Source organism: Trachypithecus francoisi, unplaced genomic scaffold (assembly GCF_009764315.1).
Source record: "Trachypithecus francoisi isolate TF-2019V2 unplaced genomic scaffold, Tfra_2.0 Lachesis_group11, whole genome shotgun sequence".
NCBI lineage: Eukaryota > Metazoa > Chordata > Mammalia > Primates > Cercopithecidae > Trachypithecus > Trachypithecus francoisi.
In genome coordinates this window covers 22,670,927-22,689,786 of record NW_022681456.1, presented here as the reverse complement: position 1 = coordinate 22,689,786, position 18,860 = coordinate 22,670,927, and the positions used below count along the sequence as shown (strand labels likewise).

At 42.0% G+C, this 18,860-nt stretch overlaps 2 protein-coding genes across 4 annotated transcripts in view; one reads left to right on the top strand and one right to left on the bottom strand.

The window, feature by feature from the left end:
- The window catches only part of RAD9B (RAD9 checkpoint clamp component B), a 39,443-nt gene extending 24,440 nt beyond the window's left edge, over positions 1–15,003 (top strand). For 2 of the 3 annotated variants that reach the window (XM_033220627.1, XM_033220630.1), the window contains exon 11: positions 11,318–14,355. In XM_033220627.1, the coding sequence (XP_033076518.1) occupies positions 11,318–11,446 (129 nt within the window). In that variant the 3' untranslated portion in view covers positions 11,447–14,355. Of the gene's footprint in view, positions 1–11,317 lie in introns of all 3 variants that reach the window. The other variant, XM_033220628.1, reaches the window with a different exon arrangement.
- The window catches only part of PPTC7 (protein phosphatase targeting COQ7), a 51,373-nt gene continuing 46,556 nt past the window's right edge, over positions 14,044–18,860 (bottom strand). The window contains exon 6 of the mRNA XM_033220632.1: positions 14,044–17,881. Coding sequence (XP_033076523.1) covers positions 17,823–17,881 — 59 coding nt within the window. The 3' untranslated portion in view covers positions 14,044–17,822. The remainder of the gene's footprint in view (positions 17,882–18,860) is intronic.

The window sequence follows — 18,860 nt, the reverse complement described above, 5'->3', positions numbered from 1 at the left end:
GGGATTTCACCGTGTTAACTTGATCTCCCGACCTCGGGTGAGCCGCCCGCCTTGACCTCCCAAAGTGCTGGGATTACAGGCATGAGCCACTGTGTCCAGCCAATTTTTAGTTTTTTAGTAGAGACAGGGTTTCACCATGTTGGCCAGGCTGGTCTCAAACTCCTGACCTCAAGTGATCCGCTCTCCTTGGCTTCCCAAAGTGCTGGGCTTAGAGGTGTGAGCCACCACGCCCAGCCTGCTTTGTCCTTCTTTACCTTGACATTTTAGTAGAATGTCCTAACTTGGTTTTTTTCTGTGTTTCCTCATGATTAAATTTTAACTATGTATTTTTGGTAAGAATTCAACAGAATAATAATGTTGGGTTCTCTTTGTACATCATATCTGGAGGAACAGGTTGTTTTTTCTCCATATTGGCGGTGGTAATTTCTATCATATGGTCAAGCTGGTGTCTGCCAGCTCTCTACTATAAAGTTACTGTTTTTCTGTTAGTAACTAGTAAGTATTTTGTGGAGAGATACTTTGATACTATGTAAATATCCTGGTTTTCATCATACTTTTTTTTTTTTTTTTGAGACGAGTCTCACTGTGTTGCCCAGGCTGGAGTGCAGTGGCATGATCTCGGCTCACTGCAACCTCTGCCACCCGGGTTCAAGTGATTCTCCTGCCTCAGCCTCTCGAGTAGCTGGAATTACAGGCGCCTGCCACCACGCCTGGCTAACTTTTGTAGTTTTTAGTAGAGATGGGGTTTCACCATCTTGGCCAGGCTGGTCTTGAACTCCTGGCCTTGTGATCCACCCGCCTTGGCCTCCCAAAGTGCTGGGATTACAGGTGTGAGCCACTGCACCTGGCCTGTTTTTTGTTTTTTGTTTTTTAAGTATCTACTGATGCTTGTTTGTCAGAAAGTTATTACTGTGATGTTTACAAAACGGTGATTTTTCTATTTTTTGTGTATTTATTAGATGGAAACCCACTTTAAGAAAGAACTTTGTGGGCCAGGCGCGGTGGCTCATGCCTATAATCCTAGCACTTTAAGAGGCCGAGGCGGGCAGATTACCTGAGGTCAGGAATTTGAGACCAGCCTGACCAACATGGAGAAGCCCCGTCTCTACTAAAAATACAAAATTAGCTGGGCGTGGTGGCACATGCCTGTAATCCCAGCTACTAGGGAGGCTGAGGCAGGAGCATCACTTGAACCTGGGAGGCGGAGGTTGCAGTGAGCTGAGATTGTGCCATTGCACTCCAGCCTGGGCAACAAGAGTGAAACTCTGTCTCAGAAAAAAAAAAAAAAAAAAAAAAGAACTTTGTCTTCTCCCCTGTGTGTTACTCAGTGATTTGTATCACTGTGTACTCTTGGATCTTCATTTTATTCTATGGGTTGTAATCTACTCGTTTTGTTGCTCAAAGTGCACCATATTCGGCCGCTGAGAGCCTCTTCAAGTTGGGCCTATGTCCCTTTGACATGTCTCCAACATTTATGAGCACTTCCTTACTCTTTCGGAACCTTCAGGTATTCCTGGCGTATGTCCTTCCCCTGCCCCAGCTCTGGAATCAGCTGTTTCTCCCAAGAACCCTAGTTCCTTTTGTTGGAGGTGGTATATACAGACCAATTTCTGGGTGCTAAGTGTGCTCTTTTGTATGAGGGTTTCATTGCTTCTGGGCCCTCTCAGGTGGCAGAGCTAGGAATTATATGTATGCATTAACATGTATACATATACTGATCTGTTATTATATCTATTTATATACATTCATTAAAACCTATGAATTCATATTGATTCCTCCTATTCCATTCCAGCACCATAGGGTTCATGCTATTCTCCCCGTTATTTGAAACTGTTTGACAATGAGAAACTTATCTTTTATCCACTAGCTATTAACTTACTGTAAATCCCAGAATGCATAATTTCAGAAGTTCTAACTCATACTCCTGTGAAAAATCTACAACTAAAAGTACAGTATTTGTGAACATTCTTGTCTTTAAAGTATTCAAAATATGTTTTTCAAAGTTACTTAGCTTAGTTCTTTTCTTCCACCACTCAGATTTCAGTATGGTGACGTTAATCATTTGTAATATAGTTAGCTTCATTTGTTTGTTTGTCTTCCATTTTGGTTCTCCACAAATCCTTGTTGATTGTGTTTATTTGCTGCTTTGAGTGCTGAACCATTAACACGGTCCTAAAAGTCAGAACTATACAAAGCAGTGTTACTTCCTCTCTCTTTTCTACTCTGTGCTACACCCCCTTGTAGAGAATAAATCTCATTAGTTTCCTTTTTTTTTTTTTTTTAAGATGGAGTCTTGCTGTTTTGCCCAGGCTGGAGTGCAGTGGTGTGATCTGGGCTCACTGCAACATCTGCCTCCCAGGTTCAAACAATTCTCATGCCTCAGCCTCCCGAGTAGCTAGGATTACAATTGTGCACCACCACGCCCAGCTAATTTTTGTAGACACGTGGTTTCATCATTTTGGCCAGGCTGGTCTCGAACTCTTGACCTCAGGTGATCCATCTGCCTCAGCCTCCCAAAGTGCTAGCTAGGATTATAGGCGTGAGCCACTGTGCCCGCCCTAGTTTCTCATTTATCATTTCTGTGTTTCTTTTTACACAAATGAGCAGATACATATACACTTTCTTTTTTTTTTTTTTTGAGACGGAGTCTCGCTCTGTCGCCCAGGCTGGAGTGCAGTGGCCGGATCTCAGCTCACTGCAAGCTCCGCCTCCCGGGTTTACGCCATTCTCCTGCCTCAGCCTCCCGAGTAGCTGGGACTACAGGCGCCCACCACCTCGCCCGGCTAGCTTTTTGTATTTTTTTAGTAGAGACGGGGTTTCACCGTGTTAGCCAGGATGGTCTCGATCTCCTGACCTCTCCTGACCGTCTCAGCCTCCCAAAGTGCTGGGATTACAGGCTTGAGCCACCGCGCCTGGCACTTTCTTCTTTTTTTTTTACACTATAAATTCAATTTTCCACTTTGCTTTTTGTACTTGAGAGCGTATACTAGAAATCACTCCATCCTGGGTTCTTTTTTTCCCCTAATAGCCGCATTGTGTTTCACATGTGAATGTACCATAGTTAATTCAACCATTCTCCCATATCTGGGCATTTAGATTCCTTCACCAGTATTTTATTTACATTTACAAACAAAGCCGCAATGAATAATTTTTTACACATATATTTTTATATCACCAGAAGTGTATTTTCAAGGTAAATTCCTAAAAGTGGGACCACTGGTTCACAAGGTGAGTGCAGATATAGTTCTGTGAGGTTCTGCCAGATTCCTCTCCAGTTATGCCAGTTTGCCTTGCCTGCAGTAGTGGAGTGCCCATTTCCCCACAGCCTGGCAAGCAGCATGTGTTGTCTGACTTTAATTTTTTTTTTTTCCAAGCTGATAGTTCAGAAATGGTTATCTCAGTATGGTTTTAATTTGCATTTCTCTAATTGTGAGTAAGGTTGAGCATCTTTTCATGTGTTTAAAGACCATTTTATAATTTTGTGAATTGTTTATTCATGTCTCTTCCCATTTTTCTGTTGAGTTTTTATAAGCATTCTTTATATAGATAGGAATACTAGTCCTGTATCTGTGATAAATGGTGCATTTATTTTTTCCCTCTTTATCAGTTGTGTTTTAAGGTTTTTTTTGCCATGCAAAAATTTTTCATTTTTTTCTTTCTTCAAATTTTTCATTTTATGTAGTCCAATTTATACTGTTTAAGAATTGTCAATGGAGTTTTGAGTCAGTAATTAGAAAGCAAGCTTTTCCCTACATGGAGTTAAAAGAGGAATTTACCCATGTTTTCTTCTAGAACTTGTGGGATTTCATTTTTTCATATTTACATCCTGAGCCATTTGGAGTTTCTCTTCTTGTGCATGGCATAAAATACAGAACTAATTCTATCTTTTTCAAAATGGCTTCCCAGCTATCCCAGAACCGCTTATTATGAAGTCTGCCTTTGCCCTAGTGATTTGAAGGTCCTGTTTATCATATATTAAATTTCTTTTTCTGTTTTGAGTCACTTGTGGACTTTATTTTCTGTTCTTCTGATCCATTTGTCTCTTCATGTGTCTGGACCACACTTTACATAGGCTTCAGAGTATGTTTTAGTGTCTGGTATGGTTCGTCTTTGTGGCAGTGTTCTTCTGGCTATTCTTGAAGGTTTGCTTGTTTGTTTATTTAGAGACAGAGTCTCACTCTGTCGCCTAGGCTGGAGTGCAGTAGTGCAATCTTGGCTCACTGCAACCTCCGCCTCCCAGGTTCAAGTGATTCTCCTGCCTCAGACTCCTGGGTAGCAGGGATTACAGGCGTGCACCACCACACCCAGTTAATTTTTGTATTTTCAGTAGAGACACAGTTTCACCATGTTGGCCAGGCTGGTCTTGAACTCCTGGCCTCAGGTGATCTGCCTGCCTCGGCCTCCCAAAGTTCTGGGGTTACAGGAGTGAGCCACCACACCCAGCTAGGTTTATTTTAAATTTGAACTTCAATATCAACTTATCTTTTCCATAAAAAATCTATTCAAATTTTCAGGCCGGGTACTGTGGCTCACGCCTGTAATCCCAGCACTTTGGGAGGCCGAGGCGGGCGGATCACTTGAGTTTCAGACCAGCCTGGCCAACATGGTGAAACCCTGTCTCTACTGAAAATACAAAAATTAGCCAGGCATGGTGATGTGTGCCTATAATCCCAGCTACCCAGAAGTCTGAGACAGGAGAATCACTTGAATTCTGGAGGCAGAGGTTGCAGTGAGCCAAGATTGTGCCATTGAACTCTGGCCTGGGCGACAGATCAAGACTCTGTCTCAAAACAAACAAAATTATTCACATTTTCTTAAATTTTTAACTTGGGGAAAACTGACATTTTCATTCTTTCCAGAAATAGGCAATGTGTTTCCATTTGTTTAAGTCTACTTTTGTCTTTCAGGAGTGTTTTAACGTTTCCTTTGTATAGGTTTTGTACATTTACTTTTTTATCTTATTTATTTATTTTTTGAGACAGGGTCTTGCTCTGTCATCCAGGCTGGAGTGCAGTGGTGCGATCTTAGCCCACTGCAGCCTCCACCTTCCAAGCTCAAGTGATCCTCCCACCTTATCTTCCCAAGGAGCTGGGACTACAGGCACACACCACCACACCCAGCTAATTTTTTTTTTTTTTTTTTTGCAGAGACAGGATTTTGCCATGTTTTCCAGGCTAGTCTCCAACTCAACTCCTGGGTACAGGCAATCCTCCTGCCTTGGCCTCTCAAACTGCTGGAATTACAAGTGTGAGGCACTGTGCCCGGCCTGTATTATTACTAAGTTTATTCCTAAATAATCTCTGTTGCTGTTGTACATGGAGTTTTCTCTACCATTATTTTCTCTGCCTATTATGTATGTGAAGACTATTTTTGTGTGTGTTAATTTTATACCCTGCTACCTTGCTGAATTATGTTATTGTTTCCATTAATCATTGATTCTCTCAGGTTTTCTAGGCATACTATCTATCATTTGATATAGAAATTGTTTTATTCTTTAATGCCTGCAATTTATCTCTTCAGCTGCATTAAGTACGATGCTGCGTAGCAGTGGAATGAGGGAGCTCCTTTTTTAGTTCCTGATCCTAGTGGAAAGGTGTGGCACACACTTTTGTGTTTTACTTTTGCTCCTGCTGTTGTTCCTACACCCTGGGGTGATCATATTTCTTTCTTCTCTACCTTTCAAACTTCTAATTTTATTTTTTACCCACACTACACAGATGTAGCCCTTTCAAACTTTTATCCACCCTTCAAGGCCTGGCTCAAATGACACTTCTCCTTTTGAAGCCTTCTAATTCTAGTCAGAGCGTTTTGTTCATCCTATTCCTTCGTTATTTTTAAATTTTTTATTTTTTTTGAAATGGAGTTTCACTCTGTCGCCCAGGCTGGAGTGCAGTGGTGCTATCTTGGCTCACTGCAACCTCTGCCTCCCAGGTTCAAGCAATTCTCCTGCCTCAGCCTCCCGAATAGCTGGGATTGCAGGCGCCTGCCACCACACCCAGCTAATTTTTGTATTTTTAGTAGAGACAGGGTTTTACCACGTTGGCCAGGCTGCTCTTGAACTCCTTACCTCAGGTGATCCGCTCTCCTCGGCCTCCCAACGTGTTGGGATTACAGGCGTGAGCCACTGCGTCTGGCTGTATTCATTCGTTATTATGCCACACGATAATTCTTTATGTGTACTCTTACACCACTAGGCAGAGTAGGAGCTCCCCGAGGGCATACCTGAATCTTACCTCTGTGTTCCTAGTGCAGAGCCAGGAATTGGCACAGCTTCTGCTCTGCCTTGGGATATCCTCGGGTGATATCACAGAATTCCCAAATGAGATCAATTTTAATTCAGTTTATTTTAAAAAAGAAGTATATGCGAGGTGTGCTAATTTAGGAACGAGAATTTTCAAAATTAAATTATGATAGATATCGCCATATTCTAAACAATGACCAGTGGCTTTTTCTGCTGTGGATTTTTTTTTTTCTTTTCTATTTGAGTCAGAATCTTAATCTATCACCCAGGCTGGAGTGCAGTGGCATGATCTTGGCTCACTGCAACCTCTGCCTCCTGGGTTCAAGCGATTCTCCTGCATCAGCCTCCCAAGTAGCTGAGATTACAGGCATATGCCACCACTCCCAGCTAATTTTTGTATTTTTTGGTAGAGGTGGGGTTTTACTGTGTTGCCCAGGTTGGTCTCAAACTCCTGACCTCAAGTGATCTGCCCACTTTGGCCTCCCAAAGTGCTGGGATTATAGGCATGAGCCACCGCACCTGGCCATGCCCAGCTAATTTTTGTATTTTTTGATAGAGCCAGGGTTTCACTGTGTTGGCCAGGCTGGTCCCGGACTCCTGACCTCAGGTGATCCACCTGTCTTGGCGTCCCAAAGTCTGGGATTATAGGCATGAGCCACCTCACCTGACCCGCTGTGGATTTTTCATTAAGTTTAAACCAGAAGTTATACATGGCTCTCGGGGGCATCAAAATAGGGACAATATGTATATTAGTAAAAAAAAAAAGATTTTATAACTCTCTTCTTACCCAATCATATTGGATTTGAGGTTAATTTCTGGTTGCATGGGTGTTCTCAAGGTTCCTCCATTAGATTACTAGACATGGAGAAGGGCCCCATTATCCAGCCATATGAGACTCATAGGCTGAAGGTGGGGACAAGGGAGGGTAGCAAATAGTGTTTAAGACAGTAGCAAATTCAGGGCAGCTCTCAAAGATTAAAGAAAACTTCAGCTTTCGAGTCTCATACAGCACCACAAACATTATCAAGAGCTATTTGCACGTGATGATGTACATGGACAGGCACAGGTGCTATATTTAGGTTTTTTCTAGCCTTAGGATCTTGACCTTGGTGAAGACTAGACTCTTTAGAGGCAATTGAAACCATGCCTCCAATTGGCTGGACACGGTGGCTCATGCCTGTAATCCCAGCACTTTGGGAGGCCAAGGCAAGCAGATCACAAGGTCAGGAGATCAAGACCATCCTGGCTAACACGGTGAAACCCCATCTCTACTAAAAATACTAAAAATTAGCTGGGTGTGGTGGCGGGCGCCTGTAGTCCCAGCTACTCGAGAGGCTGAGGCAGGAGAATGGCATGAATCCGGGAGGCGGAGCTTGCAGTGAGCTGAGATCGCGCTACTGCACTCCAGCCTGGGTGACAGAGCGAGACTGCGTCTCAAAAAAAAAAAAAGAAAAAGAAAAACCATGCTTCCCATTATGGCCAGATGAGTATGCTAGTTTCCCAATGACCCTCTAACAAATTGCCACAAATTTAGTGGCTTGAAACAACATGAATTGAGTATCTTACAGTTCTGAGGTTTGGAAGTCTTAATTGGGTCTCACTGGGCTAAAATCAACGTGTCATCAGAGCTGTGTTCCCTTCAGGAGACTCTGGGGGAGAATCTGCTTTCTTGCCTTTTCCAGCTTCTAGAGGCCACTTCCATTCTTTGCTTTGTAGTTCTTTTCCAGCTTCAAAATCAGCAATGGCTGTTTTCTTCCACACAGCCGCACTCTGACCTTAACTCTCCTGTCTCCCTCTTCCATTTCTAAGGATCTCTGTGATTGATTACATTGGGCCTGCCTGGCTATTCCACATCAGCAATTAGAAACCTTAATTCCAACTGCTACCTTAATTCCTCTTTGCAGTGTGACATAACATCTTCAGAGGTTCATGGGCTTAGTATATGGACCTCTTTAGGAACCATTATCTTGCCTACCACAGCTAATATCACAGCTGTCTGGGGAGCAGGTCCAACAGCTGCAAGGCAAGCCTTGCAGAGGGCATCTTCACCTTCTGAGACGTGACGATGACCCAAGAACAGGGCTCATTCATTTGTTCTCTTGTGGTACCGTGCAGCTCCAAATATTTCTTGAGAGTTGTGTCCTAGACAGCCATGCTAGGGATACTACAGTGAACAAAATAAACAAGCTTCCTCAACTTATTTAGAGACTAGAGTGGGTATCAGGTATCGGGACTAGGGTATAGGTATAACACAGTCACATGACTAAATATATAATTTTTAAAAGGCTGTGTTTAGTTCAATAAAGGAGAAGTTCAGGGTGCTTGGAGAAGACTTAATGGTATGTACTGCCTTAATCCAGGTCAGAACATCTTCCCCTTGAAACTGGTGTTTGAGCGGAGCTGGAAAGGATGAGGGCATGGGGGTGGGGGTAGAGCTCAGGGAGGGCAGCCTGTGCAAAGGCCCTGGCAGGGGAAGGAGCCTGGAGACTTGAAGGAGCTGAGGGATGGCCACTGTGGTTGGAGATCAGAGCCAGAGGGAGACGGTGGCACAAGGGAGGCTAGAGTGCTTGGTAAGAGCCCAGATCATGTTGGAGAGTCCTGGAAGCTGTGCAAACGGCCAAAGTACCTGGGTATTTAAAATATTTGAATGGCTTTATCTGGGAGGGCTGACAGAGCTGAATGTTGACCAGATGACTTGAGCCGCTAGTGTTATATGAAAAACGGGCTTCAGTGAGGCAATAGTCACCCAATTGTAGCATCTGAGAGACAGTGATTACTTAGATGAGAAGTGGAGAGAGGTGGCTGAAATAGTTCATTTAGGAGCCAAAACTAGCAGGACTTGGTGATGGATTGGTTATGGGGGTTAAGGAAAAAGATATCCAGGGAGGTCTTAGGTTTGGAGTAGATTCAGGGCTTAGTAGGACCATGAATTCAGTTTTGGGTATGTTAAGGGAATGCTACTTGCATGTAAGCGGGTAAAGACCCGCAGTGCTGCCCACCATCTTCCTCCCTGCAGGAGAGCTCTACCCCAAAGACTCATAAGGCCTCAAATGGCAACAGCGCTGAGGTTAAGAAACCCAAGTTCAGAGGCTGCTTAGAAGAGGGCAAGCCAGCTGAGCTAAGAGCAGCCAGGAGAGTGTAGCATAAGATGTGTCAGAGTGAATATCAAGTGGGGAGGACTGAAAATGGGTCCTGACTTGAAGGATGTGGTAAATTCTAGGGGGGTTTCTGTGATATGGGGGTCAGTGAGGGAGAAGTTTTTCTGTTTGTTTGTTTGTTTGTTTTAAAGACAGTCTTGCCCTGTTGCCCAGGCTGGAGTGCAGGGGCGCAATCTCGGCTTACTACAACCTCCACCTCCCGGGTTCAAGTGATTCTTATGCCTCAGCCTCCCAAGTAGCTGGGATTACAGGCATACATCACTACACCCAGCTAATTTTTTTGTATTTTAGTAGACAGGGTTTCCCAGGCTGGTCTCGAACTCCTGAGCTCAGGTGATCCACCCGCCTTGGCCTCCCAAAGTGCTGGGATTACAGGTGTGAGCTACTGTGCCTGACCTGGAACAGCTTTTTTAAAGTAGAGTTAAAGAGTAGGAGAATGAGAAGATGGAGACAGTGGGTGTAGACAGCTCTACAAGTAGAGATAAAGCGGTAACTGAAGGGGGAAATGGGATAAGGTTAGGCTATTTGTTTGTTTGTTTATTTATTTAGAGATAGAGTTTCGCTCTTGTTGCCCAGGCTGGCAGTGACTCAATCTCAGCTCACTGCAACCTCCGCCTCCCAGGTTCAAGTGATTCTCCTGCCCTAGCCTCCCTAGTAGCTGGGATTACAGGCACCCGCCACCATGCCCAGCTAATTTTTTGTATTTTTAGTAGAGACAGGGATTCACTATGTTGACCAGGCTGGTCTCGAACTCCTGAGGTCTCGAGCTCAGGCGATGCACCTGCCTCAGCCTCCATGAGTCACTGTGCCTGGCTATTTCTGTATTTTATTTTATTTTTTATTTTTTTATTTTTATTTTTATTTATTTTTTTGTGAGGCAGAGTCTCGCTCTGTCGCCCAGGCTGGAGTGCAGTGGCCGGATCTCAGCTCACTGCAAGCTCCGCCTCCCGGGTTCACGCCATTCTCCTGCCTCAGCCTCCGGAGTAGCTGGGACTACAGGCGCCCGCCACCGCGCCCGGCTAATTTTTTTTGTATTTTTAGTAGAGACGGGGTTTCACCATGTTAGCCAGGATGGTCTCGATCTCCTGACCTTGTGATCCGCCCACCTCAGCCTCCCAAAGTGCTGGGATTACAGGCATGAGCCACCGCGCCCGGCTTATTTCTGTATTTTAAAGAAGACTGGGCCCAGTGGCTCATGCCTGTAATTCTAGCATTTTGGGAGGCCAAGGTGGGAGGACTGCTTAAAGCCAGGAGTTTGAGACCAACCTGGGCCACATAGCAAGACCCTGTCTTTATGAGGGGAAAAACAAAACAAAACTGCATAGTGGTGCATGCCTGTAGTTACAGCTACTCCTGAGGCTGAGGTGGGAGGATTGCCCAGGAGTTTGAGGCTGTGGTGAGATGTGATCACACAGCTGCACTGCAACCTGGGCAATGGGGCAAGACCTGATCACAAATAAAAAAGTAAAGATGAAAGGCATTTGAACATTTGAAAATGCTAATATTCTGAGGGAGCTGGGATGCGGAGATAGGGAATGACTGGCTTTAACCTGGAAGGGTGGCTTCTGCTGTAGCAGGAGGGGAAGAAAAAAATGGATGAATTCATCCAGTGGCCTACGGAGGCTTCCTTGATCTCTGCCTTTCACAGTCCTGGTGGAAGCTTTGATGGCTCGGGAGGGGAGTCAGCAGCAGACCATTGATCCCAAACTGAAGATTGTCGTGTGCCTTTGAAGTCAGGGAAAGGTATAGTTTTAGGACTTGTTGGACCAATAATGAAGGTTCTGGGTGTTCTGTGAACCATCACCAGCAAAGAGGGATATAATACTGGTCAGATTTCTGAAGAGGACTGTCACCTGGAGCATTTAATGAGCAAACTTTCTCTTTGGAATCAACAGTGCAGTTCCTTTTTTCCCTCCAGTTTTCTTGCATGTTCTTTGGAGCAGTTTCTTCTGACCAGCAAGAACACTTCAACCGCCCTTTCGACAGTCTGGCAAGAGCAAGTGACAGTGAAGAGGACATGAATAATGGCAGTTTCTCTATATTCTAATGCTTAATGATGTCTGAGCTGGCCCACAGCCCAGTGACTGGCTCATTTGCCCCTCAAGCACGAGTTTGCATGTTTAATGTCTAAAAGAGGTTGTCCAGAACTTCCTTGGAATGGAGGATGGGCTTTTAAACCACATCATCTTGTACAACAACCATATCTAGAAATAGCTGTTTGTCAAGTGTATGTAACTTGCTTTAAATCCATTATGCTACTTGGGAGGCAGAAGAGTTTCCTGTGAAGGAAAAAAGCCCATTAGAGTTATTCAATTCAATGCATGTTCACCCTAGAGCTTTTAACATCTTTGCTAGTTTTATAAAGGTATTTAAACTTTATTCAGCAGCCATTTGGAGTGCATCAGGATGGTTTGAAATGGAATTTTGTGATTTGTAGTCAGGTATCTTTTGTATTTGATTACAAACATTTGGATTTTAGTTTTCTCATGTAATACCATGGCCTTTTTTGTCCATTGTTTTTTATATTTTAAGACTTTAAGTAGAATAAACCCTGGAAAAAAGATCAAGAATAAAAATATATAGTCACCTTCACTTAGTTTTTTTAGACGGAGTCTTACTTTGTCACTCAGGCTTAAGTGCAGTGGTGCCATCTCGGCTCACTGCAACGTCTGCCTCCCAGGTCCAAGTGATTCTCCTGCCTCAGCCTCCAGTGTTGGCTGGGATTGCAGGTGCGTGCCCCTATGGCTGGCTAATTTTTCGTATTTTGTAGAGACAGGGTTTCACCGTGTTGGCCAGGCTGGTCTTGAACTCCTGATCTCAAGTGATCTGCCCACCTAGGCCTCCTAAAGTGCTTGGGATTACAGGCTTGAGCCACTGCGCCCAGCCTGGAGTGTTTTTACGTATTACAAAATTTTATATCTTAACCTCAAATTGTTCTGATTTTCAGATGTGATTTTTTATTTTGCAGTGTGATGCAGAAAAGAATTTAATGGAAGTGATGCCAAATATTTCTGTATTATCTGACATAGAACAGCATCCTCCACTGCCAAGACAGCCTGAGTTTGGAGTGGAATAAGGTGGAAAACAAATGTCTCTGCTCTTTGGCCCTTTAAGAGTTAGCTTTTTACCTGTACAAATGGACTAAAAAATCTGGCACAAAACACTGTTATGTAATGTCTTATGATGTGTGCCTCTCCCTCCCCCAAACCTGTTTACAGTCAATTATAACCTGACAAACGAGACTTCTGTAACATCTTATTGTTAAGTCTTTCTGAAACCTTCAAACCTAAGGAAGTGTTAACTGGCAAGCAATTGTAGTTTAGACTTTGTGAGAAATTCATAAAGGTGGCGGAGTAGATTAGCATGCTTTAGAACTGTGAATAGAGTTCTAACTGAAACCAGAATGAATTTGGCTCTTGTAGCTTAGTAATGAGTCATAGCTACCCACAATAACCGAATAAAAACTCAAGTTCATCCCAAGATGTTCCTTAGTGAATGAAAATGGGCCTTAACCAAGCTTTTTGTGGTAATTGGCAATGCCCACATAATTTCAACTAAGTCCTTTCATATGGTAGGCTGAAGATTTATGTATCTTATGCTTACACTGATGATTAACACTGAATTTCTGATATTTCTAACAAATGCAGATTTGTTAGACCAGGGAGCTTTTATACCAAGAGTAACTCTGTGGGTCTCTGCTGAGGATAACATTTCTGCTTCATTCATTGAAATAGGCAGAGGGGTTTAGGTCTTGAAAGCATCATCATCAGTAATAGCCTGGATGCAGCATTGGACTATTAAAGATAGTTAACACTGGCAAGGCTCATGCCTGTAATCCCAGCACTTTGGGAGGCCCAGGTGGGAGGATCACTTGAGCCCAGCAGTTCAAGACCAGCCTGGGCAACATGGTGAGATCCCATCTCTACAAAAAATACAAAAACTAGCTGGGCACTTTGGATTTTAGAATTTGGATACAAAGTGCTAAGTTGCAATACAGTCATCTGCTGCATAACAAAGTTTTGGTCAATGATGGACTGCACAGACAGTGGTAGTCCCATAAGATAATGGAGTTGCCCTATACAGGTGTACCGTTTTTTGTCTTTCATACCATAGTTTTGCTGAACCATTTCTATATTTAGATATTCAAATGATTACTGTTGTGTTACAACTGCCTACAGTATTCAGTACAGTAACATGCTATACAGGTTTGTCGCCTAGGAGCAACAGGCTATCCATATAGTCCAGATGTGTAGTAGGCTAGATCATCTAGGCTTATGTCAGTACACAATGATGAACTTGCTAAGGATGCATCTGTCAGAACATCTCTGCTGTTAAACAACACGACTGTGCACCAGATTTTTTTTGTAGTTTCCCTCTATACTTCCCTCTATATATGGAAGGTGCAAAGCCTCAGCTGGGAAAAACTTCTATAATTTACATTCAGTTGTCAGTCCATTTTGATGAATTTCTGAGGAAGCTCACCTGATATAGTGAAGCAGCCAACTGGAGCCAGTTAAAGTAGTAGCATATATTCAGTGCTAGAATGACTAGGAGGCTTAGAAATGAGGACTTGAGACCGACAAACTCAGTGTCAAGGGCTGGTGTCTCACTTAGCTACTATTCAAACCAAAAGAAGTACACAGATTAGTATAAATACTATGTTTATTAAATATCTTTACAGTTTATTTAAATGTATTTACAGAACTATTCCTGCATAAGTTATAATTCAGACATCCAAATTCAGGTAATTGCCTCTTGGGTAATAAGACAAATAATGATAGTCTCAACAGAAAAAAAGCAGCTCATTAGTATACACACAGATTCTAATTTGCTTCATTATTTAGCCATCTTTGCCACAAACTACCTGCTAACAGTTAAAATTTTGACATGGACACATTTTAGTTGAGAAGTTCAATTTTGCAAAGAATTTAATTTTAAATAAATAGAATCCAAATATGTTCTGCTTCATGTTTTGTTTTATAAGCAGATTTTGGTTTTTGATACTGTAAAATTTTTAAAATGCAAAAATGTGATAGAGTTTCCAGAGAAACTGAATGCTGTAGCTTCTACCAAAGACAGCTGGTAAAAGGTGACCTAAGGAACCATGAACTTGCCCAAAGTACAAATGTTTACAGTTCGAGCCAATATCTTGTTTACATTCTCCCAAACACTCAAAGCTGACTCAATAAATTCCCACGATTCCTGCCTAACTTGTTACTTGGTATGGTGGGCTAGTGGTACTGAAGGTGGTTTCCATCTCCGGGCTACTGTCCTATCCAGAACACACAAAGCTGATAGGAGAGGATGCTCTCCCATCATGCAAAGCTTGAAACCGAGTTTCTAATCTAGACACAGCCCAACCCCCAGACATGCATACCTGGAATGGATTCTTTTGTGACTTAGTACCCATCAACCATGTCAAGCAAATACAGTAACTCAGGACAAATAACTTGTTCCCCCTGCCTCCCATTTCTTCTTTTAGTTTTCAGAGCCTATGGACTCTATTGCATCTCCATTTGGTAAATTTTTTTTTTTTGTGCGCAGGCAGCTTAAGTTCATAGGAAGAAATAAGGTTCTGATATGTTTAGAGTGCACACTTTAAAACAGAACAAAATAAAAATTTCAAGCATGTGATAAAAATATTGATTTTTATAATACAGTATTGCTTTATAAATATAGATGGAAAAGCTATAAACTTTACTGGTCTTTGGTGCATCCAGAGAGGGATAATTTGCCATTTGTAAATTAGAAATCCAAATTTTTTCTATTGTTATAAAAGTCCATTACATGAGGCAAGTGTGTGTGTGTGTGTGTGTTGCTTAAAATACAATTAACACACACATCAGGTTCAGAATCAGACCCACCAAGTGGTACAGCACAGTAACAACCCATGGAAGCTTGGGTCTGTGACCTGGAAAATTCTACTATGGGTCCAACATAGCCTCTGACCGGAGAGTAGGAGAGATACTTGTTAAGCAGCACTCCAACTGACCCCCCCGGCAGTCATAAAATTAAGTACATAACACAAAAAGAACAGGGGAAAATAGAGAAAATATTTTATGTCACTAATCTATAGGCCAGATCCAAAGTCAATTCCACTGTGAAACTCAATTCTTGCCCCACTACTTTCAGTATCACTGGAACAAACACATTGTCAATTTCTAACAATCATTTCTCAAAAAGGTAAGCTGAGTAAATGAGTTGTGTATAACACCACCAATCTAACTTTACAAATACTGTGTTTGACAGGTTAAATGAGAGCAGAGAAAAACCAGAAACTTGACGAGCATTGCTCTTACCAGGAATTAAACACAGGCGTTGGAAAATGAATGCAAAATATATCCAGATCATAAGGCTACATACCTCTTACCAAAAACAACTGAAAACCTAAACAAAAGAGCTGAAGTTGTCAATCCTAATATAAATGTATTCCTTCTAACAAAACCCTTCTGGATGCAACTTTCTTTACTTTTTAAATACACAGAGACTGCAAATAGTTTGTGCAAAATAAATACCCCGCCACTTGCCACTCATGCTTGTGTTTTATCATAGCATGATTTCTCCTTAAATAGAGTCTCCCTCCAGACCCCCCACCCCTCCCCCACCTTGTCTACCAAAGAATTCTGTTTTGTCAAGTTAGGGTAGTTAAGGCATTCTGACATGTAATTAAAGGTGATTCAAAATAGATTATCTAACATTATGCCAATTTAGGAATAGTAGATAAATTACTGAACGGCTTACAAATGAATAACTCATTCTTATTATAAATGAAATGCCTGTTACAAGCATGATGCATTGAAATATAGTAATGACATGTACATGGTACATGTTAAACAATTTTAAATAAAAGCTTGACAGTTACTCAAATATACAGTACAAATTCACAAAACAAAATCTTTTAAAACAAGTTGAGGTAACCTCAAACATAAATTTTAATGCAATAAACCAGGGAGTCAGTATCTCCTTTAGAGAAAGACTTTCTATATTCTCAAGTAGATTCTCATCAGGTTTAATTGCATTCTCATCTATACACCAATGTTACCTGACTTATATATAAAACATGGCTTTAATTTAAGGATTTCTAAGTATATATTTTTTCTACCACCAAGTTAATGAAGGAAAAAACTGACCCCAAAATATATATCTTTACAGCAGTCCACTTGTACACAAACCTTAAAAATAAGTTTCAGCTTGCAGATAATGGGAAAACTGAATGTGGGGTAGTTTTGTAAGGAAACTATACACTGCAAAATGGCTATTCGGAAACTGTAAACATTAAGCTTGATTCAGAAACCCCTACATTTCTGTGTGGGGTAATTGTAAATGTCAGATCATCACTGGGAGTTTTCCTCATGGACGTCTGTGCTGCTGCCGCCGCACACAGTGCTCTCTCCACATGGACTCACTGGATTTGGTGTATGCGCTATAGAAAGCAAGGCTACTAATAAAAGGTCTGAGAGTACAAGTATGGGTAGGTAGCATGACCACTGAAAGCCAACAAAATTCAAAGTTACAGTTGTTTGTTCTCAACCCTTCAGGCCTTGGGCCCTAGAGTTCCCATTCGGGGGCATCCTATCAGACAACTAGGAGGAATTTCAGCCATAACATTCAATTTCTAGGCTTTGAGGGGTTTTACAATCTTGAATAATATTTCCATAAAAAAATACTGGTAAAGTGTCTCCCCCACCCCTCCTGGTGATCAGACCTTAGCCTGTGATTTGGACTAATCAATAAACTGCCAAAACTTTAACCACAGGAACACAAGCATCTTTTTAAAAGCATGAAATACTTGCACCCATAGAACTAAAATGGATTTTTCTCCCGATTTGTAACAAAAAAGCTTCTGGGATCAAAACTGTATAACCCAGAGCAATGTTTTAGAGCAGAATCATAAGCCCCTGAAAAACAGGAGTTTATAACAAAGACATAAAGCCACACCAATCATCATAACAAAGACTATGCCTGTGGAGTACACGTGTAACATTTCTTTTGATGAATAATATATGTTTCTAGATGTATCATTACGTACAATTTGTGTTAGACTTGTACAATCCCTTTAGCACACTAGGATTTTGAATTCACTTTACCAACATTACTCATTTTCAATATTTCAACTACTTTTGAAAATAAACAGCCACGGTGGCACTGAACACCTCCATCCCCATCATGGAAAGAACATCGAGAAATGAAGGCCAATCTTCAAATCTTGGATCTCTTCAATTGTTGCCGGCAGATATGAGCTAGTGAATGATAGTAGTGGTTCTCAACAAAGATCTCAATGGGTCTCAAGAAGACAGGCAAAAGACTTACATCACTGGCCATTGAGATCAGTGGCAAAGAAATGTGGTCCTGCCAGCAGGATCAGCACACATGGCAGGGGAAATTTGGGATGATGAAAGGAAAGGCAGGACTCGACACCTCGGCTAGTCTGTATACTCAGCCACTATTGAAAGAAGGACGGTGATGTCATCTGGCTTTCCACCTACAATGAAAATGAGAACCTATCAGTATATATATATATATATATATATATTATATATATATATATTTTTTTTTTTTTTGAGACGGAGTCTTGCTCTGCCACCCGGCTGGAATGCAGTGGCCGGATCTCAGCTCACTGCAAGCTCCGCCTCCCGGGTTTACGCCATTCTCCTGCCTCAGCCTCCCGAGTAGGTGGGACTACAAGCGCCCACCTCGTCGCCCGGCTAGTTTTTTGTATTTTTAAGTAGAGACAGGGTTTCACCGTATTAGCCAGGATGGTCTCGATCTCCTGACCTCGTGATCCGCCCGTCTCGGCCTCCCAAAGTGCTGGGATTACAGGCTTGAGCCACCGCACCCGGCCCCCTATCAGTATATTTTAAAAGGAAAAGTCAATAAAAAAATGTGTACTTAAATAAGTACTAGGAGACAAATGCTTGCATTCCAGGCAGTTTTGGTTTGTCAGTATACCCTAGTAGAATAAAGAAAAAAATATTTGATAAAGAAAAACAGTTAAACAAAACTCCAAGAAATTATATGAAACTGAAGCTTTAAAAAAAAAAATCTTCCCTGCTCCTTTACAACAGGCGCTCTATTCAAACAGCCACCACATCCTCTGTTCACATCAATCACAGTGAATCTGACGAGAAAGTTACATGCTTCTATACCCACAATCCTAATTTAGACAAACATATCCAGTGTTTTGAAACTAGGAATAGCCTTGTATTCTAATCTGCCAAACAGCTATGGCATGCACTTTTTTCTATTTTAACATTTTTTGGAGGACTAAGAAATGTTTCACATGTCATAAAATTATATCAACAAGAAACTGACTAATTCTACTAGCTCTGATATGCTAGCACCAACATGTCATCCCAGCCCTGAGACGGAGCCACCGGCCTGCTCCCAAAGTCACACATCAGGCAGTAGATAGGACAAGTCTTCAGTCAAGGGCAGTTTCACATTGCTTCCCTCTTCAAACC